Source organism: Acanthaster planci, linkage group LG20 (assembly GCF_054643075.1).
Source record: "Acanthaster planci isolate LZ-2023a linkage group LG20, COTS_SCS, whole genome shotgun sequence".
Classification (NCBI taxonomy): domain Eukaryota; kingdom Metazoa; phylum Echinodermata; class Asteroidea; order Valvatida; family Acanthasteridae; genus Acanthaster; species Acanthaster planci.
In genome coordinates this window covers 5,354,080-5,381,683 of record NC_141796.1, presented here as the reverse complement: position 1 = coordinate 5,381,683, position 27,604 = coordinate 5,354,080, and the positions used below count along the sequence as shown (strand labels likewise).

The 27,604-nt window shown below is 41.2% G+C and overlaps 3 protein-coding genes across 5 annotated transcripts; 2 read left to right on the top strand and 1 right to left on the bottom strand.

Moving 5' to 3' along the window:
* Positions 1–271: 271 nt before the first annotated feature.
* Positions 272–8,032, bottom strand: LOC110978023 (patatin-like phospholipase domain-containing protein 4). 2 transcript variants are annotated; one of them, XM_022232650.2, is made up of 5 exons: positions 7,893–8,032; positions 4,671–4,861; positions 3,933–4,259; positions 3,384–3,449; positions 272–3,069 (listed from the first exon to the last, which is right to left on the bottom strand). In XM_022232650.2, exons 2-5 carry the CDS (start codon positions 4,854–4,856, stop codon positions 2,701–2,703), a joined length of 948 nt encoding a protein of 315 aa, XP_022088342.1. In that variant the 5' UTR covers positions 4,857–4,861; positions 7,893–8,032; the 3' UTR covers positions 272–2,700. The 2 variants fall into 2 exon arrangements, with proteins under 2 accessions (XP_022088342.1, XP_086986771.1); XM_087130645.1 differs by lacking the exon at positions 7,893–8,032 and adding an exon at positions 5,235–5,695.
* A 47-nt stretch (positions 8,033–8,079) lies between these two features.
* On the top strand, positions 8,080–15,750 carry LOC110978022 (uncharacterized). The gene is made up of 9 exons (XM_022232648.2): positions 8,080–8,211; positions 9,163–9,264; positions 9,522–9,794; positions 9,919–10,290; positions 10,467–10,630; positions 11,186–13,164; positions 14,068–14,328; positions 14,612–14,983; positions 15,714–15,750. Exons 2-6 carry the CDS (start codon positions 9,207–9,209, stop codon positions 11,294–11,296), a joined length of 978 nt encoding a protein of 325 aa, XP_022088340.2. The 5' UTR covers positions 8,080–8,211; positions 9,163–9,206; the 3' UTR covers positions 11,297–13,164; positions 14,068–14,328; positions 14,612–14,983; positions 15,714–15,750.
* A 5,805-nt stretch (positions 15,751–21,555) lies between these two features.
* Positions 21,556–26,877, top strand: LOC147795866 (uncharacterized). 2 transcript variants are annotated; one of them, XM_087130644.1, is made up of 7 exons: positions 21,556–21,832; positions 22,116–22,487; positions 24,171–24,272; positions 24,530–24,802; positions 24,927–25,302; positions 25,480–25,639; positions 26,194–26,877. In XM_087130644.1, the coding sequence occupies exons 3-7, from the start codon at positions 24,215–24,217 to the stop codon at positions 26,302–26,304; spliced, it is 978 nt and encodes a 325-aa protein (XP_086986770.1). In that variant the 5' UTR covers positions 21,556–21,832; positions 22,116–22,487; positions 24,171–24,214; the 3' UTR covers positions 26,305–26,877. The 2 variants fall into 2 exon arrangements, with proteins under 2 accessions (XP_086986770.1, XP_086986769.1); XM_087130643.1 differs by having other exon boundaries at positions 21,562–21,832; positions 24,927–25,298; positions 25,476–25,639.
* The last annotated feature ends 727 nt before the right edge of the window (positions 26,878–27,604 follow it).

Below are 27,604 nucleotides of genomic sequence, written 5' to 3'. Positions count from 1 at the left end.
TGCCCTATATCGAGATCAGTTACTTAGAGCTAGCACACAACTCTGCAGTCCCATTGGGGACCTGGCATTCTTGTAAGAAACGTGATCTTGAATCATGTTGGTCGGGATTGTTTATTTGCTTTCGCTGTTGCACGGTTTGTCTGTCTGTGTCTCTCCAGTGTTGGTTAAATTAGATAAGTTTTACGATAATAGTGTGATTTTCCTCAATGTATTATTTTGGGTGCAAAGTTTCGTAATGTGTTGTCAAATAATTTTATCAAACTTTACAATCTCAAATTTAAAGATTTTATTAAAAACTGATACATGCATTTGTAAACGTTTTACAAGTGCCTTGAGACTTTTATGTTATGTATAAGCTTTTATAATTAATATTGCTAATGTTGGATATTAATAAAGCGTTGTGTTATGTTCAATAGGACCGCTTATATACAACATTCTGCCAGAAATCTGGTCGGGGGAGGATTTTATCTTAGTAAGGTCTTCTTTTTTTTGGGGGGGGAGCAAAGAAAAGTAGCATTATACTAAAAACGTACCAGACCTAAAAGATTTGTTTTCTGCCCAAATGAACACCCTATCTACACCTGACCACCAAACGCTGCCAAGCAGTGGCCAAGAATTGTCAGTCACAGAGCGCCATAATACTTTCACAACTACCTTTGCAAGACGAAAGGACAGGCTAGTGCGGAGTGGCGTATCAGGGGAGGGGGAGGACAGAGGAGACGTCCCCCCCCCCATTTTTCTTCCCCTAACATCATGTCGAATAAGCCCAACGCTGCATTCGCTTTTGAATTTGCCCCACACCACACAACAAACACGACCACTTACCTTACATACCTAGTGTGGACATTCCTTTCTTTTCGTGCAGGTAAGAAAACTCAGTGAAAATACTCGTTTTTCTTGAACTGGAAACACGATTTTCAGCTGGCTTTTTGTACGAGGTTTCCTTGACTATTCCTTTTACGAAAGATGACCCCTACTCCAAAATGCCTCTAAACCTCTTTTTCAGAGAAGGACAAACGTCCTGTGGACCTGTGCAAGTCCTCAGAACATCTTCCCTTCCTGCATCATGTGGACATCTTTTGTTCACAAGTCCACTCTAGGTATGCAAGGATAGCGCACCCACACACACTAAACGCCGCTGATTTCCATACACAAACAGAGTAGATCTAATTACCCCTTTACCCTGTCAGGGGATGCAATTAGATAATGTCTAACAAGCCTAAACGTTTTGGCTTATTACTAAAAACAAAAGAAATGACACTTTGAAAAGCAATAACTGACCCCAGTTTCACCATCTCTGACCAACCGTGACAACTAACACGTCATTTGAAAAGTTCATGGAAACACTGCAACTTTTCCCAGTACATCGCCCACTGTGGATGCGGAGTCACCAAAGTCTTACCAAAATACTCCCCTGGTGTCCTCTTTTCATCAATGGTCACAGTACTGTATCTTTGAATATGCCTTGTTAGAAATGCAGTGACAACTTGGGACTGCCCTCTGACCCGACACTCCGCGGTTTATGGTCACCCAACACAACATGATGGAATCGGTGAACAGTACAGCACAATAATAATGCAGGATACAGTTATGACGTTATGCCAGTTTGCTCGAGATTCTTGAAAATACCATCTCCAACCAAAATGGAAAGATTTGCTTACAGAATTAGTGGATATACACCTAGGCCTTTTGATCACCCTTACCTTTTGATCACCCTTACCTTTTGATCTCCTATAGCTTTTTGAAAATCGTTAACGCCAAAACCATTTCCAGAAAGAGCAAAATAATATTTACAATATCTTCATATTTCTACTCCCATAGTAATAGGAAAATATGTTTTATATATGCACAGGTCTGTTGATTTATGTACCAAAAGCTTGTTGGAATCCAACCTATCACAAATTCCAACATCAAAATCATAGATTATTATAATCCTCAGGCTCCAACATCGTGAATGACAAAATATAGTTATTCAAAACATTGAAAAATGTCAGAATAAATAGAATCAGTTCTTATGTGTTTATTAATAGCAACACGAATCACTGCAACAGACTAAGATCACGTTAAAAAGGTGGAAACTGTATATCAGACCTAGACATAAAAAAGTATCAATGATATAGTCCATCAAATGTATGGCTGAATTGGACAATCCACATAACTTGACCATAACATATATCAAACTATTAATAGTTTGATAGTTAATAGTGTTAATAGTTTCAATTTTGAGGTACAATAAAATACTACAACTTAGATATCTCCGCAAAAAACAAAAAGCCCCACGCACAGAGAGTTGATAACAACTTCAATTTGTGCACGCTGAAGTGAAATAAGACGTCAAAAACATTAAATTTGAAAACTGAACATCTTAACTGCGTGCATAATACTGCCTTTTAATGAATTAATTCATGTGAAGAAAAATAAGCTTTAAAAGAAGATTCCATGGTCAGAATTTCGGTTTTTTTGGTGAGAAGTATTAAGCATATTGTGGTGCTAATTTCAACTCTCGATTCAGTGTGGTTACGCAGAGGAAAGGTGATATCATTGTCGTATTTTCACTATTTTCTCTGAAAATCGATTACACAGTGAAGTCAAACACTGACAGTGACTGAAAATAAAAGGAAATGTTTGAAATGAGCACTCAACCTTCTGACCTCTCTGTTACACTCCAGTGTGATCTTCAATATTATCTCCTGCAACTTTCTAGCTGATCAGCCCGTCAGTCCTTCGTTTGTCGGCCACCGGTCCATCATACACCCCGTAGCGAGTCAGAAACTCCCGTGCGTCCTGCTTGCCCGTGTCGAAGAGCTTTCCCAGGACGTCCTGCGGGGGCGGGTTGAGAACAAAGTCCAGACCGTTGGCGTTGGAGCCGATGGGAACCCTGTACATGTTGAAGGGCGAGGCCTCGTAGTGCTCGTGGCTGATGTCTTTCCAGGTGGAAGTGATATTGTCCTGGGGTCGGTAGTGCGCGGCCTGCTTATTCGGGGAGATGGTGATGAGCGTTCCCGCTGGAAACTGAAGATTCTCGATCCCTCCAGGACTCGAGTTCAGAAGAGATCCGTCAACCCAGAACTAAAACATAGGTATTTAGGTTTAATAGCTTTTCATCGTGCAGAAGGGTCACTGAAACAATGAAGACTGGAATGCATGCAGAAATGACATCACAAGATGAAGGGAGAAATTTAAAGTAATTAGGAAGAGACGATGGTAAACATAATGTCAGCTTCATATAGTAGATTTACAGACAGTTAAATTACACCATAAGGTGTGACCCTCTTTATGGCACTGTGCAGAGATACACTGACGTAAAGAAACACAATATTTAAAAATAATATTTTGTTCGAGTTCAGACATTTAATGGCACATCTGGTGACCCGTAGCATTACCTTTCCTTGGAAAGATGGAGCTTTCCAGTCACTGAACCAGGGTACGTACATGCTGGCCAGAAGAACCTGTAAAACGCCGCACAAAAAAACAGTTCAATTGTTTTCGGGTTTTTTTGGATAATTTTGCAATATTTTAAAATCAAGTTCAACATCCCACAGCTAACACGATTTTTAGTAATTCCCCCAAAGGTTTATGCCATCTTTTGCAAAGATGGGAAAGGTGTGTCGTCAGGTTGGTGTAACCAAGGCTTTATGTGCCGTTGAAAAAATGGAATTTTCGTCCCATTTTCACTGTCCAAATTTTGCTGCTTTCAGTTTGGTTTGAAAATCTGATTACGGTAGCAATCTGCTACCATCTGCTTCAAGGCTTTCCTTGAAATTTCTAAAACTTCAAAAATGACGGTAGCAACAACAAGCTTTTTGAGCCTAGTAGCTTTCAGTCTGACTATTCTATTGCAAAAGATGCAATTTCTTTATCAATTTTCAAAAATGATTTGGTTCAATCAGGAAAAATGATTCCAGGGAGAAATATGCATGTTTTTTCCAAACCTCAATCAGGTCCTCTCTGCTGCTGAAAGTTGTCACCACTTTCCTCTCGCCGCATGCCCACACTTTCCCGCCAAACTCCAGGACGTTCGGCTTTTTTGTCGGCTGCGGAACGAGGGCGCTCGTTTTGCATCGGGGGTCAGGGGTCACGGACACAAGCTCCATGATCGGCACGTGGAGTCGCCCTGAGCAGGTCACGTGGGCGTTGTCCTTCAAATGGGTGTCCAGGATGTTCCGGATGTCGCTCATGAGGTCATATCCCGGAGTTACGGCACCGTAGGTCTTTTGGGAAATCGATTCCGCCAGATCGTAAATCGATTGTAAATATTGCTGAACAATTGAAAAATAATGATCGATTGACATGAGGTTAATAGAAATCAGGACAATGATTGAGGACATATCACACACTTTAAAGGCAGTGTGAAAAGGATTTAGGGCAAATCATTACTAAAATATGAAGTCATTTTTCTATTATTTTTGATTTTGGTTGAGGAATACGAATAGAGGTCTCCTGTCACAGGGTACCATACTTTAATGTGCAGTCTGAAATGAAAAACAATCTCAGCTAGGTTCTTGGAGTCGTCACAATTTCAAAAATCCAGCCTGCATCATATTCATATGACAACTCTCTTTTCCCTATAGATGTTTAGTGGAAATTATGTAGGCCTGCATTCGACATGGCTAATCTGTGGCTGTTACTGTTCTACCAAAGCACAGAAACGTCTACTCCTCAGGACTTACGGAAAGTCTCTCTGGCGCGCTGAGCATGACACACGCCGTGCTAGCCCCTGCGGATGTACCCCCGTAACACCGCACATGCCGCACTACTTCCTTGCCGTAATCTAACAGACACACCGCTGAGCCGATATTGTACACTCCCAGAAACGATGTTCCAGCGAAGGAGAGGTTGCAGCCTTCAGATGACATTGTGACTGGGGAAAATAAAAAGTAAACACAATAAAAAAAAACAGTAACTTATATTTTATTTATAATCATTATTCATGTTGCTACGGAAGCGTATAAGGTCCACTGGCCAAAAAAAATGTTTTTCGAGTTACTATCTCGCCGCGGCGAGATAGTAACTCGCCACGGCGAGTTACACATTCAACGATTTAACTCGCCGCGGCGAGATAGTATCTCGATAAAAGGTTTTTTGTAAGTGGCCCTCATACGCTTCCGTATATTGCCCTCTTTCTCCAAAAAAACCACAGACAATTACCGACCACCTGCGATTGCCTGCCTTTCTTCACCTTAATTTTCTGTCATTGTTACACATCAGTAAGGAAACTTTTATGAAAGTAAAACCTTTAACAAACAACCGTCAATATTGTCGACCCTGTGAAGCCTAATAGGAAAGAAGCTTCCAAAGCACGAAATTCCAGTCTTGTTTATTGGCCTGTGTTTGGACACGGAGTGGATTAGTCGAGTGTACGGGTACAGAGGGATCAGGCCATTTCTCGGTTTCTTTCCAGCCTTCGTTTCCGCAACTCCACCTAAAGAACAGAAATTCATTAAATGGTTAAAAAGCACTCCAAACATTGATCTCCTGTCTTGAATATGAATTATCAATGCCTGTCTGTCTGTCGGGCGGGCTGCTCCCCCAGTACGGACAAACAGCGACCTGTAGACAAGTTACAACTTATGGTGTCCATGAAACAACGGCAAAGAATCACACAGTCCAACTTAGTTTTCATGCGTTTTGCGCCACGTTTGTGGTTTTGTACTAAAAACAACAAGGGACCTTATCTTAACTAGCGGTGCACTGCCCTGGTGTCTTGTCGGAGAAATCAACTTTACAAAAAATATGACTCCACGTAGACTTAAGGCCATGGTAGAAAACCTACATTTGGATGCTTGATCATTGGGCAGGGCTATCGACACTAGTCTAGGCCAATACAGTTTGTGACCAAAGTCCCTATTCCTCGAGCTGAAACGAATTTTGTTTCCGCCCAGAAAAGGTTCCACTTTACAGCAATACTTTATCAAGAGTACAAAAATAAGCGTCGATTGTCAACGGTTGCTCCCCATCTCATATCTGCTTAGCACGCTCAAGTAATATTCCAGCGACAAATTCTGGCCAGGATGTAGCATCGACGATCGAGTCTTCCCCGGCTGCTCGATCAGGTGCATGCAGGAAGCAGAGAACACTGTGCTTGTCAATGAGGGCAAAACAATTGCAGGCTTACGGTCAGAGAGCCGAAACAGTTAACAAATTAACCAGTTAATTTCATCTTGGTTGGCGGCATTTGCCTGAGATCATAACCTCTACAATCATGTTTCTGTGCAAAAAGTACCTTATGGATCATTTTGATAGTCATCCGACCGGTATGGCGTCTAGTCTTGTGCAATGTTGAAAGACAACACATTGAAAAACCCATAGCTCAGCGGAATCCCTTGTCAATGAAAACTGGAAAGACTCCAAGACACGAGTTTGTGGAAGGAAATTTTCATTGCTTAAGAGACTTGCCCAAGAACGAAACCAGCCTAGCCACGCCGCACAAATCGCGCATAAGACGTTTTATCGATTTCTGGGATTATCCCCATTGTGTTCGTCCCACGTTTTAAAATTACATGAATCAGGGCTCGTTCCCAATACATGTACAACAAATCGATGGACGCGCTAAATAAATAAGCGTGTCGCACGGCAGTTATTTACCGGGCTTTCACGCCACAGGGCTTGCTAAGCTCTTGCTGACACAGAGGTGTCATTTGTCATGCTGAATAGTACACAGTCTAACAAAATAAAACTACGAATGGTGCATAAAAGACAGGCAGATATTTCCACAAAGGTCTAGACGCACAGAAATTTGTTTTAGGCCTTCACAAGCCAACGAGTAACAAACTAGTCACAACTGTGATACTCAAAGAGCTGCAGCCGGTACCTTTGCGTATTTGCAATCAATCAGTTTGGAATAGACCCAAGGAATACTAACATTCTACCGGTTTATTCCTATACAACGCTCTTCCATTTTCACTGGTCATGATATTTTTATTGAATAGCCGAACACGAGAGATCTGGTGAGACAGCCCCTGTAAAAGGCAAAGCGCTCATACGTTCACAATAGACTAGCAACACTTGTACGGCCTCTGCATTGCCAGGTAAAGGTTACGCAGCCATGGCAACCAGCAACAAAAGTTTAACCTCGAGGGCACGGCTCGTCGAATTCAGTCAATCTACCTCACTTTCCTCGTATTTTTCTGGATTTTTGGTTCACTGAGTACGGAGTGGACTAGGCCCTATACTGATACGCACAAATGTAAATCAGAGTGGTGTCCAGTTAATTTGGGCTCGACACGGCTTTGCTCAGTTACTCAAGCCGGTCTTTTTAAATTTAAAGTTTAGTTTCGACAGGTGAAACTAGAAATACCTTTCATTTTAATTCAATGCACAACAGCACGTTATATCTCCACCGAATATTCTGAAAACATCAGACGCACAGTACTGCAAAGGCTGCTCTGTGCAAGAGCAACATTTCCTCCTTTCGACTGTACTTTTCCACTGCATAACCCCTAAATCCTCGGTCTATAAATCACCTTTCAGGCTAATGCTGCAATAGTGGCCATCCTAGCCAGATTTTTATTTTTAACCAGGCTTTCTACCTGATTGCAGTCATGTTTCACCTGAAACTTGAACTCGGAAAAACCTCTGTGGCTTAACGTCACGAAAGGCAAGCATAAATTAGCAGTGTAAAGTGAACCACTGCCGGTTTGGAAATGTTCGCTCACTATTGGGGAACCGTTAATTACATTTACGACAGAAATTTACAGGGCTGAATCGAAGCCGTCGAAACACATTTCATTTCTAAGTAAGAAACTCGTTTCTGGAATGCTTCCCGAATGAGTCATGTCATGGAGTTGGCGTGTTCCATTACATGCGTAGGGCCTATCGTTTTATTTGAAGGAAACTCTACAGCAAAATATATACATTTACAAATAACAAACTTGGAAATTGTAAGTCCTCACCTTTCCCACATGAAATTACTTTCAGTTACAATCGGCCGCTGTTCATACGCCCACGACAACAAATCACCGACAAATATTCACACTGAAGCGCTCACGGCACGGCTAGGAGATCAAATACAGGAAGAGACAACAAGTGCACCCGTGAAAAGAGGAGGGTCCCCAGCTAGCAACCACGCGGACGGTGTAGCCCATACACGGTGTAGCCCACCCCACAAAATACAGTGCCCTCACTCACTGCGTGCACAACAGTGCTGCATGCCACAGCAGGGGGTCCATATCACGACGGCGCACATACCTCATTTTGATTACTCCAAGTCAGGTAGCTATAGTTCTAAGATTTTTTGGTCGACATTTGGAAACATCTGCTATGCGAAGTGCATGTAGATGGTCGGGTTTTTTCCACATAATTTATATCAATAATAAACTCATTGGATCAGGGCCGACAGTAATATCAGGAATTTATCTAATTTGGTTGTTACAGCAATGGGTACCACGCCATAATCATTTTGTAGCTTGTGGTAATTCGAACATGCTTCCACATGCGACACGTAAGCCAAGTAGACCAAACTAACTTTTTCAGATGAGACGGCTGTTGGGCCCTCTATCTGTGTTTCAAACAATCCATCATCCCGCGAGCCTCACTGACATGTAGGCTTCGTTGACGATGCAGTGTCAACTTTGCGTCTCTTTGGCCACTGAGCCAGAATTGTGTAGGCCCCTTCTAAATGCTCGGACCAAATAGAAAAACCATCTATTGACATCTAACAGACTTATGATTCCTTGCGAGACAGCATCCCCAAGGTCAAACACGGACAACCATAGAAGTGTAGAGATTTAAGAAACTTGCAGCGTCCTCTATCGGTTACAGGGAGGCAACAAAGGGCAGCTGCAGGCAGACAAACATAGCCTATTATTTTCGCTTTCCACTCATAAAATAAGCCTATTTTGGTTTGGGAATGTAGCTTCGTTAACGGAATTGCTTTCTTTTACCACCCTTCAATATGTTCAACAAATGCTACATTTATTTCAGAGTGAGTAGGCCTGTGTGCATAAAAATAAATCTCGCAAATATTCAACTTTAGAGCTATCTGATGGATATAGTATGTTATGGATATTGTGAAAGTTTCAAATGTAAGTCAACGTGCGTTTAACAAGGAAGTGATACTGCTTTTTGCTGTGCATATTTTTCACATTAAAAGCGATAGGCCTTTAGTGACATGTTCGATTATCAATGAAATGTGTGTTTTTTTAATTACATGTATTTATTAAGGGGATTCCGAGTGAGGATCCTATACAAGACAGAAGCACTTCAACATGGTGACTATCAAGCGTATGGTGTCCTTGGCTGCCATCCTAGGATCTGTTTGGAGGGGTGAGTTGTATGTATTTTGACAACTGAAACCAAAAATACCAACCAATGGCAATACACTTTATAGTTTGCCTAATAATTATCGATGTTCAGATCATGATAGATCTAAACCCAACGTGTGCGAATGATGTTCGGGAAGTTAGAACAGTATGGGACTCGACAACATAAAATAATGTTTCAAAAGAGCCAACTTTCACAGTGCTGATTTGAATGATCAGTGTTGCCATCAAGTGCGCTTACTCTTTTCTTTTTCCTCTCAGGTCGTTCCTTCGAAGTCAGCATATCGAGAACAAGTCCGCATGCAATTGAAGGCCGTGTAACCTCGTATGAGTGCAGAATAACGGCACACGACAGCAGTGAGTTTGACCTGTATTGGACCCTGGATGGTAGACAGTTCAGAGCTCTTAGCAGCAACTCACCCAGTGACACTTTACATGTCACGCTGCACAGGAATATGTCGGGTTCCACTCTGTTGTGTTACGTGTACACAAACACGGATGCCAAAAATGCAGATTGGACGATTGACGTTATGTGTAAGTAGTCGTCACTTTAATAATAAAAGCAGTCATGCCAGTAAGAAAACTCGGCACAAGCGTATGCGCAAAACAAAATTTATTGTGATTAAATTGATGAATAAAATAAAACTTCCATTTTCAGATCCATCGAACCACGTGTCACTTGACGTGAACTCTACCAAGTACTGTGATAGCGACATGGACTGCAGCGCAGATGTCACGATCGGTCGCCACTATCGATTCACCTGCAACGCGTCTGGTTCGAATCCAGCCAGTACCATCTTGTGGCTGATCAGCACGAAGGGGCATCGGGGAGTGTGTCTGACTGAGATTCCTTCCGATTGGAGTCAGTCAGGCCAGAATGAGAACGCGGACTGGGATACATCGAGTCAAATCAACCTGCAGATTCTCCCTGAGGATCGCCATAGCAGCATCGTGTGTAGAGTGATGTTTCCTAGTAACAAAACACTGTTTACAGAGATTGCCGTGAAACTGCAGGTCAGGAATGAACCTGGTAAGTGCAAAATGAAAACGAAGTAAGTAACCAAGCACTTGGCCAATCTGTACTCTCCATCATGCTGTGTCTGCAGTCATAAATCATTTTTTCATACGAACAAAACTGGGGTTCCGACCGATTCATCAAGGTGAAAATGACTCTCACAAACACTTTCTGTGACTCTGCTTTTCCAGGAAATCTGAAGGAACTGCTGATGACGGTCTGCATCCCAACAGCCGGGGTGATTGGGTTGGCATGCGTTGCCATTGTGATTGTGCGAAAGAGGCGACAGAAATACAAGCCCCGTCAGCCACACCCGCAGGCAGATTCGTCTCGGCCTCCATCCTCCCAACATGAGGTGAGAAAGAGGGTTATCTCTTGCAATTCTTAAAAAAAATTGATACATTCAATCAACGTTATGCCTAATAAACCACGAAAGGGGACAACATTGACCAGCTATAGTTTTAAAAGCAGGACGCTACAAAGTAGACACGTAATTAAGTATCATTCAAAGAGGCAACAACTTTTCGTCTGATGAAACCTTCCAGTCAACCGATTACTGCTACCCCCTGGCAGTACGACATGCATGTTTTCTCTGGCTATAAACTAGCATCCCCACAATAAACATCAAATAAACTGATACCCTGACTACTGACGTTGGTAAAGGACACGTGGGAACGCTCGGTTGGTAAGTCTAAGCACGGGGTGTTATTGAAGATCAATTCTAATTGTTCGACTAAAAGTTACTACAAATTTTCATGAAAGGTTTTGAATTTTTTAAGAAGGCATTTCATTATTGAAATTCGCTGGACGAGTGTTTTTATCTGATGCTAAATACATCAGGAGGAAGGGAAAGTGCCTTTGAAAATATTGAAACAATACATTTCTGATTTTCTCGCTCTGACGAAATCAGGAGAGTCAAGCATCGAAAGAGAAGGGCGTGTACCAGGAGATCCCTGCGGTTCGAGAGTATCAAACGCGGGTGTCCATTGACGACCATAAGGAAACCACTTTCCTCAGATAAGCTAAAACCAAATGGGTCATAAATTTCCAATAAATTCATGATCAAGATTCTGGCTACACACTTTCTGAAAGAACATTAAACCCACCAGTGTAAGCTTGGAACTGGGAAAGGGGGATTCGAGGATGACTTGCCCGGCCATGGAAATTTGAAAGGAGGAAGAAGGGTGCTCACACCACGTGACACTATCGAGGGCGATTTCCATGATACAGAGGTATTCTGTATGTGTAATACACTCCTGTAGAACTTTTCATCAAAACGTTCTACCTTTTTGTGTGCTACTAGACACAGTTTGGTTGTTGAGAAGTCTGAAAACTCTTCACAATGCGCCTTGATTTTTCCCACCACGAAAAAGTAGGAGATAGGATTAAAAAAAAAATTATCGCTGGCCAAAAAGCGATGGGGATATTTACCTGCATCCCCTGATTTAAGCCTGGGGTGAAATCTTTATGAAACCGAGTGCACTCCTAACCACCCATGGAAACACTCACTCTGTAAATTCACGAGGAGAAGACAAGTATAAGAAATCTGAGAAACTCCTTTTCAAGGGAAATGTTAGAAGGCATTCAGGCTTTGAAAATGACCGTTTCGCAGTGACGAGAGAAACGTTCGCACTATCATAATTTGCCAGACAAAAACCGTATTTTTTACATTGAAAAAGTGGGACATTTTATTGAGAGCAACTTACAGTGGAGTATCCAGGTTTTGCAGTTGAGGGGATATTTTCTGCGAAAAAAATATCACTTGTGATATATGCTCAACACTGAATGGCTTTGTAAATGTTGCAAATAGATCCTTCTCATAACGATTGACAAATAACTTTCAAAGTGCCTAAAGATATTCAGTATGAGAAATGAAACATTATTCTTTGTATGAGACGAAGCAAAAGAATAATATTACTTATTGGTCTGTTATCCCAGACGATTGCTGCTTTTTATTCTCGTTTAATACTTTCTTGCATCTGTCGGTGCTGCTCCCGCGGTGCTACAGCAAAAAAAAAAATCTGGCCCTGCATGAACACTCTTGTGATGATGTCAATTCAGCAGGGCTGTTTCTGCAGTGAATACTGTTGCTTATTCGTGATGCATTCACCATACAAGTTGCTGACGGGGATTACGATAACATCTTTGACGATATAGGTGTAAAAAAGGGAAAAAGTAACAACCAAACCGACATCCTGCTGATAGGACTGATAATGAAGAACGATGCATTTCCTCCAAATCTTAGAGATTCGTATTGCAAGTTATAAGTACATGCGCTGAACGTTCATCTTTACTGAACGTCCCTTTATGTATAAACTATTTAAGCTTCCATACGTCAATATTTTTCTTAAAGAGAGAGGCTATGAAAAGTGGATTTTAAGTTTTAATTAAAAAAAAGACTTTAAGTTTTAGTTTAACAAAGAGACTTCTGCAGTAGCGTTTCTATTAAAATGGATTTGTATTGACATATAAACTCTTCTTAAACCCGGGCATTGTAAGTCTATTTTAAATTCATAATTAACCGCTTCCAATTGTGCCCAGCATGAAATTGTACTGGGCAGGCGAACAATTTTTCCGAAACCTGCGTCTACAATATATGCAAGTCTATGATACTTATACTGTGTCAAAGGTGAGAGTATTCCACTATAGTACCGGTAAATAACAAAAGCACTCATGAAAATCATATGGGTCAACAAGTGAAACCGATACTGTCAGAGACATTGAACTCTGCAATGTAAGGCAGGGAATGAATTGATAAAATCAAAATGAGATTTGGAAAGCGAAGGTAGGCTTATTTCCTGCTGCAAGAGAAGCTCCTCTCCAGAATGGCCACAAAATCTGTATGCGTCGTCTTAATGATAGCATTCACCTTCCATGGATTATGCAGGGGTAAGTAATTGTTAGCGGGCATTATTCGAGGTACCAGTTTATTCACAAATCACAAATTTAAGTGGCTGCTAAAAATACCAGCTGAGAGCAAGATTGGCAATGAATAACTGATTCGTCTATCTGTTTGGGTCACCCTTCCAATGTTACAATGTTCAGACTCTGGCTAGAGTAAAATAACGATTAACTTATTCAGTCTGTTACATACTTTCAGTTAAGGGGAAATCCATTTTTTTTCTCATCATGAAGAAAGACTCCTCTGAAACATCTCGGAGGGTAACAGGCTTAAACTGTAATAAATACATGAAGCATGAGTCTCGGTATGTCGTGTAAATTGTGACAATGCACATTTGAATCGTTCATACGTTTTGAGAACTTAGCATACAAATATAGTTTGACACTGGACATTCATGATCAAACACTGCACATACTTTGTCATTGCAGTAAGATACGCTTTTACCGTTTCATCGGAGGTGGTAAATTATGTTTTGAGCGTTATTAATGTAACAAGTGAGATTATACCACGAGCCTCTAAAGCACTGAACTTCGTTTAATCGAATATAAAAACTATTTAAAAAAATTACATCATCTACAGTCATGTTATAGTCACGCAAGATACCTTATTACAGATGTAAAAAAATCCTTGTCTGTATGGTAGAAATGTGAGCTTGGTTGTTTTCCAAACATTTCTGATTTTCAGCAAGTACTTGAAATTGAAACAGAGAAAAGAAAATGTACGTAAATGCTCGCCTTTTACGGGTGAGAAACATTTCTTCATTTCTAAGGAAACTGTTAGAAATAAAGGTTATCCATCGCGATGAGGATGAAAGATGGACCCAAGTCGTATTGATGGGAGGCGGGCAGTGTTACACCGTCCAAAGAACGTAACTCCCCGGTAATGTACAGTTTATTCGCAGGAGGTGTCCAGGAGAAGCCAGTACAAAACACCAGGACGAGAAAAACACTTCAAGAGTACGGTAAAAGGCGACCACTACAGGACTAGTAAAGCGTCTTGGTTTCTTGGTGGAAAACAGATGTCCAGACCGGTCCCTGTTTTTACGGTAGAAAGTCGACGAACACTGCAGGACAGAATGAATACGGGCTCCAGGTCGATGTGTAATGTGTATCCTATTGTACGCAATGCAACTGTGGCACTGCATGCAAGGTGTAAGTTTGGAAATTAATTCAGTCTCTTTATGGGTTCGGACGACTAACCTTTTAGCAATGCCATAGCAAAACTATTTAAAAATAAAGATTAAAAATGGAGAAAAGAAAAGGAAAAGGACAAAGGAGGAAAGCAATCGTACAACTCATGGCTATTCAAATTAAACACATTACACTGAATCTCTCCACATGAGCGGTGATATAAAACACTGAAATGTAAAAAGAAAATTCTGTTTCATCAGAGTAGACTTCTTCTCAAGACTTACTGTGAAAATTATAATTTTAGATCAGCCTAACTACGAGGCCCTGAACGTGAATTCCACCCACTTCTGTGATAGCGACACGGACTGCAGCGCAGATGTCACAATCGGTCGTCACTACCAATTCGCCTGCAACGCGTCTAGTTCGAATCCAGCCCGTCAAATCACGTGGCTGATCAACACAAAGGGCATACGGGGGATGCAACAGACTGAATTACCTGTTGACTGGAACCAGTCAGGCCAGGACGAGAGCACGCACTGGAATACCTTGAGTCAAATCAACCTTCAGATATTCCCTGAGGACCACCATAGCAGCATTGTGTGCAGAGTGATGTTTCGTGACGACACTACGGTGTTCAGAGATATTGTCATGACAATGCGAGTAACAGACAATTTCAGTAAGTGGCTTGTTGTGACTACGATGCATATTGTTAATGTGTCATTACGTATTGAGTGGATCAACCAACCAACCAGTCTGTCGGTAAAAGTAATCATTCGATCGATCAAGCAATACAAGGCCAAGCAAAGCGAATAAATATCAATCAATGCCAATATTGATTATATTACGCAATTAAATCAAACTATCAACCAATCAATCGAATCAATGCATTAATTCATCACTAACTCTGCCTACGGAAGCAGACAAATAGAAGGTTAGGAAAGGGAGAACACCTAGTTACACGGATCCAAGCTAGAGAGGCAGCCATCGAAAGGCAGTGGGCCAGCAGGGAAGCTGACTGCAAGATAACATTCAGCAGCGTGTACATTTTCAAAGCTCCGGACACGGTGAAATACTTAATGAAACTCTGGCAATCATCCCTTTGGTACTCAATGAACACAATGAACAAGACAACATTTCCATTGCAACGAAGAGCAGCCAAATTATTTTTCACAATATGCAAGCATCCGCTGTCCTTTCTCTTCCGATACTCGAGCTGAATTTAATTACAAGTCGTTTGATTGAAATTGGAAGTGAAAGCAAATTGGGATTAACAGACATTACAAAAATCCCTTTACAAGTATGTGATAACAAATAGGACACTACACTATGTAGTTTAGGGATTCCATTGGATGACTGTTTCATGTGGTCATGATCTCGAAACATTTTATTCGGGGCTATAATTTCAGATCGGCCGAACAGCATGACCTTGGATGTAAATTCCACCTATAGGTAGCTATAGTTCTAAGATTTTGTTGGTCGACATTTGGAAACATCTGCTATGCGAAGTGCATGTAGATGGTCGTTTTTTTTCCCACATAATTTATATCAATAATAAACTCATTGGATCAGGGCCGACAGTAATATCAGGAATTTATCTAATTTGGTTGTTACAGCAATGGGTACCACGCCATAATCATTTTGCAGCTTGTGGTAAGCCAAGTAGACCAAACTAACTTTTTCAGATGAGACGGCTGTTGGGCCCCCTAGTCTGTGTTTCAAACAATCCATCATCCAGCGAGCCTCACTGACATGTAGGCTTCGTTGACGATGCAGTGTCAACTTTGCGCCGTCTCTTTGGCCACTGAGCCAGGATTGTGTAGGCCCCTTCTAAATGCTCGGACCAAATAGAAAAACCCTCTATTGACATCTAACAGACTTATGATTCCTTGCGAGACAGCATCCCCAAGGTCAAACACGGACAACCATAGAAGTGTAGAGATTTAAGAAACTTGCAGCGTCCTCTATCGGTTACAGGGAGGCAACAAAGGGCAGCTGCAGGCAGACAAACATAGCCTATTATTTTCGCTTTCCACTCATAAAATAAGCCTATTTTGGTTTGGGAATGTAGCTCCGTTAACGGAATTGCTTTCTTTTATCACCCTTCAACATTTATTTCAGAGTGAGTAGGCCTGTGTGCATAAAAATAAATCTCGCAAATATTCAACTTTAGAGCTATCTGATGGATATAGTATGTTATGGATATTGTGAAAGTTTCAAATGTAAGTCAACGCGCGTTTAACAAGGAAGTGATACTGCTTTTTGCTGTGCATATTTTTCACATTAAAAGCGATAGGCCTTTAGTGACATGTTCGATTATCAATGAAATGTGTGTTTTTTTTTATTACATGTATTTATTAAGGGGATTGCGAGTGAGGATCCTATACAAGACAGAAGCACTTCAACATGGTGACTATCAAGCGTATGTTGTCCTTTGCTGCCATCCTAGGATCCGTTTGGAGGGGTGAGTTGTATGTATTTTGACAACTGAAACCAAAAATACCAACCAATGGCAATACACTTTACAGTTTGCCTAATAATTATCGATGTTCAGATCATGATAGATCTAAACCCAACGTGTGCGAATGATGTTCGGGAAGTTAGAACAGTATGGGACTCGACAACATAAAATAATGTTTCAAAAGAGCCAACTTTCACAGTGCTGATTTGAATGATCAGTGTTGCCATCAAGTGCGCTTACTCTTTTCTTTTTCCTCTCAGGTCGTTCCTTCGAAGTCAGCATATCGAGAACAAGTCCGCATGCAATTGACGGCCGTGTAACCTCATATGAGTGCAGAATAACGGCACACAACAGCAGTAGGTTTGACCGATATTGGACCCTGGATGGTAGACAGTTCGGAGCTCTTAGCAGCAACTCATCCAGTGACACTTTACATGTCACGCTGCACAGGAATATGTCGGGTTCCACTCTGATGTGTTACGTGTACACGGACATGGGTGTCAAAAATGCAAAATGGACTATTGACGTTATGTGTAAGTAATCGTCACTTTAATAATTAAAGTTGTCATGCCAGTAAGAAAACCCGGCACAAGCGTATGCGCAAAACAAAATTTATTGTGATTAAATTGATGAATAAAATAAAACTTCCATTTTCAGATCCACCGAACCACGTGTCACTTGACATGAACTCTACAAAGTACTGTGATAGCGACATGGACTGCAGCGCAGATGTCACGATCGGTCGTCACTATCGATTCACCTGCAACGCGTCTGGTTCGAATCCAGCCAGTACCATCTTGTGGCTGATCAGCACGAAGGGGCATCGGGGAGTGTGTCTGACTGAGATTCCTTCCGATTGGAGTCAGTCAGGCCAGGATGAGAACGCGGACTGGGATACATCGAGTCAAATCAACCTGCAGATTCTCCCTGAGGATCGCCATAGCAGCATTGTGTGTAGAGTGATGTTTCCTAGTAACAAAACACTGTTTACAGAGATTGCCGTGAAACTGCAGGTCAGGAATGAACCTGGTAAGTGCAGAATGAAAACGAAGTAAGTAACCAAGCACTTGGCCAATCTGTACTCTCCATCATGCTGTGTCTGCAGTCATAAATCATTTTTTTCGTATGAACAAAACTGGGGTTCCGACCGATTCATCAAGGTGAAAATGACTCACACAAACACTTTCTGTGACTCTGCTTTTCCAGGAAGTCTGAAGGAACTGCTAATGACGGTCTGCATCCCAACAGCCGGGGTGATTGGGTTGGCATGCGTTGCCATTGCGATTGCGCGAAAGAGGCGACAGAAATACAAGCCCCGTCAGCCACACCCGCAGGCAGATTCGTCTCGGCCTCCATCCTCCCAACATGAGGTGAGAAAGAGGGTTATCTCTTGCAATTCTTAAAAAAAAAGATACATTCAATCAACGTTATGCCTAATAAACCACGAAAGGGGACAACATTGACCAGCTATAGTTTTAAAAGCAGGACGCTACAAAGTAGACACGTAATTGGGTATCATTCAAAGAGGCAACAACTTTTCGTCTGATGAAACCTTCCAGTCAACCGATTACTGCTACCCCCTGGCAGTACGACATGCATGTTTTCTCTGGCTATAAACTAGCATCCCCAGAATAAACATCAAATAAACTGATACCCTGACTACTGACGTTGGTAAAGGACACGTGGGAACGCTTGGTTGGTAAGTCTAAGCACGGGGCGTTATTGAAGATCAATTCTAATTGTTCGACTAAAAGTTACTACAAATTTTCATGAAAGGTTTTAAATTTTTAAGAAGTCATTTCATTATTGAAATTCGCTGGACGAGTGTTTTTATCTGATGCTAAATACATCAGGAGGAAGGGAAAGTGCCTTTGAAAATATTGAAACAATACATTTCTGATTTTCCCACTCTGACGAAATCAGGAGAGTCAAGCATCGAAAGAGAAGGGCGTGTACCAGGAGATCCCTGCGGTTCGAGAGTATCAAACGCGGGTGTCCATTGACGACCATAAGGAAACCACTTTCCTCAGATAAGCTAAAACCAAATGCGTCATAAATTTCCAATAAATTCATGATCAAGATTCTGGCTACACACTTTCTGAAAGAACATTAAACCCACCAGTGTAAGCTTGGAACTGGGAAAGGGGGATTCGAGGATGACTTGCCCGGCCATGGAAATTTGAAAGGAGGAAGAAGGGTGCTCACACCACGTGACACTATCGAGGGCGATTTCCATGATACAGAGGTATTCTGTATGTGTAATACACTCCTGTAGAACTTTTCATCAAAACGTTCTACCTTTTTGTGTGCTACTAGACACAGTTTGGTTGTTGAGAAGTCCGAAAACTCTTCACAATGCGCCTTGATTTTTCCCACCACGAAAAAGTAGGAGATAGGATTAAAAAAAAAATTCTCGCTGGCCAAAAAGTGATGGGGATATTTACCTGCATCCCCTGATTTAAGCCTGGGGTGAAATCTTTATGAAACTGAGTGCACTCCTAACCACCCATGGAAACACTCACTCTGTAAATTCACGAGGAGAAGACAAGTATAAGAAATCTGAGAAACTCCTTTTCAAGGGAAATGTTCGAACGCATTCAGGCTTTGAAAATGACCGTTTCGCAGTGACGAGAGAAACGTTCGCACTATCATAATTTGCCGGACAAAAACCGTATTTTTTACATTGAAAAAGTGGGACATTTTATTGAGAGCAACTTACAGTGGAGTATCCAGGTTTTGCAGTTGAGGGGATATTTTCTGCGAAAAAATATCACTTGTGATATATGCTCAACACTGAATGGCTTTGTAAATGTTGCAAATAGATCCTTCTCATAACGATTGACAAATAACTTTCAAAGTGCCTAAAAATATTCAGTATGAGAAATGAAACATTATTCTTTGTATGAGACGAAGCAAAAGAATAATATTACTTATTGGTCTGTTATCCCAGACGATTGCTGCTTTTTATTCTCGTTTAATACTTTCTTGCATCTGTCGGTGCTGCTCCCGCGGTGCTACAGCAAAAAAAAAAAATCTGGCCCTGCATGAACACTCTTGTGATGATGTCAATTCAGCAGGGCTGTTTCTGCAGTGAATACTGTTGCTTATTCGTGATGCATTCACCATACAAGTTGCTGACGGGGATTACGATAACATCTTTGACGATATAGGTGTAAAAAAGGGAAAAAGTAACAACCAAACCGACATCCTGCTGATAGGACTGATAATGAAGAACGATGCATTTCCTCCAAATCTTAGAGATTCGTATTGCAAGTTATAAGTACATGCGCTGAACGTTCATCTTTACTGAACGTCCCTTTATGTATAAACTATTTAAGCTTCCATACGTCAATATTTTTCTTAAAGAGAGAGGCTATGAAAAGTGGATTTTAAGTTTTAATTAAAAAAAAGACTTTAAGTTTTAGTTTAACAAAGAGACTTCTGCAGTAGCGTTTCTATTAAAATGGATTTGTATTGACATATAAACTCTTCTTAAACCCGGGCATTGTAAGTCTATTTTAAATTCATAATTAACCGCTTCCAATTGTGCCCAGCATGAAATTGTACTGGGCAGGCGAACAATTTTTCCGAAACCTGCGTCTACAATATATGCAAGTCTATGATACTTATACTGTGTCAAAGGTGAGAGTATTCCACTATAGTACCGGTAAATAACAAAAGCACTCATGAAAATCATATGGGTCAACAAGTGAAACCGATACTGTCAGAGACATTGAACTCTGCAATGTAAGGCAGGGAATGAATTGATAAAATCAAAATGAGATTTGGAAAGCGAAGGTAGGCTTATTTCCTGCTGCAAGAGAAGCTCCTCTCCAGAATGGCCACAAAATCTGTATGCGTCGTCTTAATGATAGCATTCACCTTCCATGGATTATGCAGGGGTAAGTAATTGTTAGCGGGCATTATTCGAGGTACCAGTTTATTCACAAATCACAAATTTAAGTGGCTGCTAAAAATACCAGCTGAGAGCAAGATTGGCAATGAATAACTGATTCGTCTATCTGTTTGGGTCACCCTTCCAATGTTACAATGTTCAGACTCTGGCTAGAGTAAAATAACGATTAACTTATTCAGTCTGTTACATACTTTCAGTTAAGGGGAAATCCATTTTTTTTCTCATCATGAAGAAAGACTCCTCTGAAACATCTCGGAGGGTAACAGGCTTAAACTGTAATAAATACATGAAGCATGAGTCTCGGTATGTCGTGTAAATTGTGACAATGCACATTTGAATCGTTCATACGTTTTGAGAACTTAGCATACAAATATAGTTTGACACTGGACATTCATGATCAAACACTGCACATACTTTGTCATTGCAGTAAGATACGCTTTTACCGTTTCATCGGAGGTGGTAAATTATGTTTTGAGCGTTATTAATGTAACAAGTGAGATTATACCACGAGCCTCTAAAGCACTGAACTTCGTTTAATCGAATATAAAAACTATTTAAAAAAATTACATCATCTACAGTCATGTTATAGTCACGCAAGATACCTTATTACAGATGTAAAAAAATCCTTGTCTGTATGGTAGAAATGTGAGCTTGGTTGTTTTCCAAACATTTCTGATTTTCAGCAAGTACTTGAAATTGAAACAGAGAAAAGAAAATGTACGTAAATGCTCGCCTTTTACGGGTGAGAAACATTTCTTCATTTCTAAGGAAACTGTTAGAAATAAAGGTTATCCATCGCGATGAGGATGAAAGATGGACCCAAGTCGTATTGATGGGAGGCGGGCAGTGTTACACCGTCCAAAGAACGTAACTCCCCGGTAATGTACAGTTTTATTCGCAGGAGGTGTCCAGGAGAAGCCAGTACAAAACACCAGGACGAGAAAAACACTTCAAGAGTACGGTAAAAGGCGACCACTACAGGACTAGTAAAGCGTCTTGGTTTCTTGGTGGAAAACAGATGTCCAGACCGGTCCCTGTTTTTACGGTAGAAAGTCGACGAACACTGCAGGACAGAATGAATACGGGCTCCAGGTCGATGTGTAATGTGTATCCTATTGTACGCAATGCAACTGTGGCACTGCATGCAAGGTGTAAGTTTGGAAATTAATTCAGTCTCTTTATGGGTTCGGACGACTAACCTTTTAGCAATCCCATAGCAAAACTATTTAAAAATAAAGATTAAAAATGGAGAAAAGAAAAGGAAAAGGACAAAGGAGGAAAGCAATCGTACAACTCATGGCTATTCAAATTAAACACATTACACTGAATCTCTCCACATGAGCGGTGATATAAAACACTGAAATGTAAAAAGAAAATTCTGTTTCATCAGAGTAGACTTCTTCTCAAGACTTACTGTGAAAATTATAATTTTAGATCAGCCTAACTACGAGGCCCTGAACGTGAATTCCACCCACTTCTGTGATAGCGACACGGACTGCAGCGCAGATGTCACAATCGGTCGTCACTACCAATTCGCCTGCAACGCGTCTAGTTCGAATCCAGCCCGTCAAATCACGTGGCTGATCAACACAAAGGGCATACGGGGGATGCAACAGACTGAATTACCTGTTGACTGGAACCAGTCAGGCCAGGACGAGAGCACGCACTGGAATACCTTGAGTCAAATCAACCTTCAGATATTCCCTGAGGACCACCATAGCAGCATTGTGTGCAGAGTGATGTTTCGTGACGACACTACGGTGTTCAGAGATATTGTCATGACAATGCGAGTAACAGACAATTTCAGTAAGTGGCTTGTTGTGACTACGATGCATATTGTTAATGTGTCATTACGTATTGAGTGGATCAACCAACCAACCAGTCTGTCGGTAAAAGTAATCATTCGATCGATCAAGCAATACAAGGCCAAGCAAAGCGAATAAATATCAATCAATGCCAATATTGATTATATTACGCAATTAAATCAAACTATCAACCAATCAATCGAATCAATGCATTAATTCATCACTAACTCTGCCTACGGAAGCAGACAAATAGAAGGTTAGGAAAGGGAGAACACCTAGTTACACGGATCCAAGCTAGAGAGGCAGCCATCGAAAGGCAGTGGGCCAGCAGGGAAGCTGACTGCAAGATAACATTCAGCAGCGTGTACATTTTCAAAGCTCCGGACACGGTGAAATACTTAATGAAACTCTGGCAATCATCCCTTTGGTACTCAATGAACACAATGAACAAGACAACATTTCCATTGCAACGAAGAGCAGCCAAATTATTTTTCACAATATGCAAGCATCCGCTGTCCTTTCTCTTCCGATACTCGAGCTGAATTTAATTACAAGTCGTTTGATTGAAATTGGAAGTGAAAGCAAATTGGGATTAACAGACATTACAAAAATCCCTTTACAAGTATGTGATAACAAATAGGACACTACACTATGTAGTTTAGGGATTCCATTGGATGACTGTTTCATGTGGTCATGATCTCGAAACATTTTATTCGGGGCTATAATTTCAGATCGGCCGAACAGCATGACCTTGGATGTAAATTCCACCTATAGGTAGCTATAGTTCTAAGATTTTGTTGGTCGACATTTGGAAACATCTGCTATGCGAAGTGCATGTAGATGGTCGTTTTTTTTCCCACATAATTTATATCAATAATAAACTCATTGGATCAGGGCCGACAGTAATATCAGGAATTTATCTAATTTGGTTGTTACAGCAATGGGTACCACGCCATAATCATTTTGCAGCTTGTGGTAAGCCAAGTAGACCAAACTAACTTTTTCAGATGAGACGGCTGTTGGGCCCCCTAGTCTGTGTTTCAAACAATCCATCATCCAGCGAGCCTCACTGACATGTAGGCTTCGTTGACGATGCAGTGTCAACTTTGCGCCGTCTCTTTGGCCACTGAGCCAGGATTGTGTAGGCCCCTTCTAAATGCTCGGACCAAATAGAAAAACCCTCTATTGACATCTAACAGACTTATGATTCCTTGCGAGACAGCATCCCCAAGGTCAAACACGGACAACCATAGAAGTGTAGAGATTTAAGAAACTTGCAGCGTCCTCTATCGGTTACAGGGAGGCAACAAAGGGCAGCTGCAGGCAGACAAACATAGCCTATTATTTTCGCTTTCCACTCATAAAATAAGCCTATTTTGGTTTGGGAATGTAGCTCCGTTAACGGAATTGCTTTCTTTTATCACCCTTCAACATTTATTTCAGAGTGAGTAGGCCTGTGTGCATAAAAATAAATCTCGCAAATATTCAACTTTAGAGCTATCTGATGGATATAGTATGTTATGGATATTGTGAAAGTTTCAAATGTAAGTCAACGCGCGTTTAACAAGGAAGTGATACTGCTTTTTGCTGTGCATATTTTTCACATTAAAAGCGATAGGCCTTTAGTGACATGTTCGATTATCAATGAAATGTGTGTTTTTTTTTATTACATGTATTTATTAAGGGGATTGCGAGTGAGGATCCTATACAAGACAGAAGCACTTCAACATGGTGACTATCAAGCGTATGTTGTCCTTTGCTGCCATCCTAGGATCCGTTTGGAGGGGTGAGTTGTATGTATTTTGACAACTGAAACCAAAAATACCAACCAATGGCAATACACTTTACAGTTTGCCTAATAATTATCGATGTTCAGATCATGATAGATCTAAACCCAACGTGTGCGAATGATGTTCGGGAAGTTAGAACAGTATGGGACTCGACAACATAAAATAATGTTTCAAAAGAGCCAACTTTCACAGTGCTGATTTGAATGATCAGTGTTGCCATCAAGTGCGCTTACTCTTTTCTTTTTCCTCTCAGGTCGTTCCTTCGAAGTCAGCATATCGAGAACAAGTCCGCATGCAATTGACGGCCGTGTAACCTCATATGAGTGCAGAATAACGGCACACAACAGCAGTAGGTTTGACCGATATTGGACCCTGGATGGTAGACAGTTCGGAGCTCTTAGCAGCAACTCATCCAGTGACACTTTACATGTCACGCTGCACAGGAATATGTCGGGTTCCACTCTGATGTGTTACGTGTACACGGACATGGGTGTCAAAAATGCAAAATGGACTATTGACGTTATGTGTAAGTAATCGTCACTTTAATAATTAAAGTTGTCATGCCAGTAAGAAAACCCGGCACAAGCGTATGCGCAAAACAAAATTTATTGTGATTAAATTGATGAATAAAATAAAACTTCCATTTTCAGATCCACCGAACCACGTGTCACTTGACATGAACTCTACAAAGTACTGTGATAGCGACATGGACTGCAGCGCAGATGTCACGATCGGTCGTCACTATCGATTCACCTGCAACGCGTCTGGTTCGAATCCAGCCAGTACCATCTTGTGGCTGATCAGCACGAAGGGGCATCGGGGAGTGTGTCTGACTGAGATTCCTTCCGATTGGAGTCAGTCAGGCCAGGATGAGAACGCGGACTGGGATACATCGAGTCAAATCAACCTGCAGATTCTCCCTGAGGATCGCCATAGCAGCATTGTGTGTAGAGTGATGTTTCCTAGTAACAAAACACTGTTTACAGAGATTGCCGTGAAACTGCAGGTCAGGAATGAACCTGGTAAGTGCAGAATGAAAACGAAGTAAGTAACCAAGCACTTGGCCAATCTGTACTCTCCATCATGCTGTGTCTGCAGTCATAAATCATTTTTTTCGTATGAACAAAACTGGGGTTCCGACCGATTCATCAAGGTGAAAATGACTCACACAAACACTTTCTGTGACTCTGCTTTTCCAGGAAGTCTGAAGGAACTGCTAATGACGGTCTGCATCCCAACAGCCGGGGTGATTGGGTTGGCATGCGTTGCCATTGCGATTGCGCGAAAGAGGCGACAGAAATACAAGCCCCGTCAGCCACACCCGCAGGCAGATTCGTCTCGGCCTCCATCCTCCCAACATGAGGTGAGAAAGAGGGTTATCTCTTGCAATTCTTAAAAAAAAAAGATACATTCAATCAACGTTATGCCTAATAAACCACGAAAGGGGACAACATTGACCAGCTATAGTTTTAAAAGCAGGACGCTACAAAGTAGACACGTAATTGGGTATCATTCAAAGAGGCAACAACTTTTCGTCTGATGAAACCTTCCAGTCAACCGATTACTGCTACCCCCTGGCAGTACGACATGCATGTTTTCTCTGGCTATAAACTAGCATCCCCAGAATAAACATCAAATAAACTGATACCCTGACTACTGACGTTGGTAAAGGACACGTGGGAACGCTTGGTTGGTAAGTCTAAGCACGGGGCGTTATTGAAGATCAATTCTAATTGTTCGACTAAAAGTTACTACAAATTTTCATGAAAGGTTTTAAATTTTTAAGAAGTCATTTCATTATTGAAATTCGCTGGACGAGTGTTTTTATCTGATGCTAAATACATCAGGAGGAAGGGAAAGTGCCTTTGAAAATATTGAAACAATACATTTCTGATTTTCCCACTCTGACGAAATCAGGAGAGTCAAGCATCGAAAGAGAAGGGCGTGTACCAGGAGATCCCTGCGGTTCGAGAGTATCAAACGCGGGTGTCCATTGACGACCATAAGGAAACCACTTTCCTCAGATAAGCTAAAACCAAATGCGTCATAAATTTCCAATAAATTCATGATCAAGATTCTGGCTACACACTTTCTGAAAGAACATTAAACCCACCAGTGTAAGCTTGGAACTGGGAAAGGGGGATTCGAGGATGACTTGCCCGGCCATGGAAATTTGAAAGGAGGAAGAAGGGTGCTCACACCACGTGACACTATCGAGGGCGATTTCCATGATACAGAGGTATTCTGTATGTGTAATACACTCCTGTAGAACTTTTCATCAAAACGTTCTACCTTTTTGTGTGCTACTAGACACAGTTTGGTTGTTGAGAAGTCCGAAAACTCTTCACAATGCGCCTTGATTTTTCCCACCACGAAAAAGTAGGAGATAGGATTAAAAAAAAAATTCTCGCTGGCCAAAAAGTGATGGGGATATTTACCTGCATCCCCTGATTTAAGCCTGGGGTGAAATCTTTATGAAACTGAGTGCACTCCTAACCACCCATGGAAACACTCACTCTGTAAATTCACGAGGAGAAGACAAGTATAAGAAATCTGAGAAACTCCTTTTCAAGGGAAATGTTCGAACGCATTCAGGCTTTGAAAATGACCGTTTCGCAGGTGACGAGAGAAACGTTCGCACTATCATAATTTGCCGGACAAAAACCGTATTTTTTACATTGAAAAAGTGGGACATTTTATTGAGAGCAACTGTACAGTGGAGTATCCAGGTTTTGCAGTTGAGGGGATATTTTCTGCGAAAAAATATCACTTGTGATATATGCTCAACACTGAATGGCTTTGTAAATGTTGCAAATAGATCCTTCTCATAACGATTGACAAATAACTTTCAAAGTGCCTAAAAATATTCAGTATGAGAAATGAAACATTATTCTTTGTATGAGACGAAGCAAAAGAATAATATTACTTATTGGTCTGTTATCCCAGACGATTGCTGCTTTTTATTCTCGTTTAATACTTTCTTGCATCTGTCGGTGCTGCTCCCGCGGTGCTACAGCAAAAAAAAAAATCTGGCCCTGCATGAACACTCTTGTGATGATGTCAATTCAGCAGGGCTGTTTCTGCAGTGAATACTGTTGCTTATTCGTGATGCATTCACCATACAAGTTGCTGACGGGGATTACGATAACATCTTTGACGATATAGGTGTAAAAAAGGGAAAAAGTAACAACCAAACCGACATCCTGCTGATAGGACTGATAATGAAGAACGATGCATTTCCTCCAAATCTTAGAGATTCGTATTGCAAGTTATAAGTACATGCGCTGAACGTTCATCTTTACTGAACGTCCCTTTATGTATAAACTAT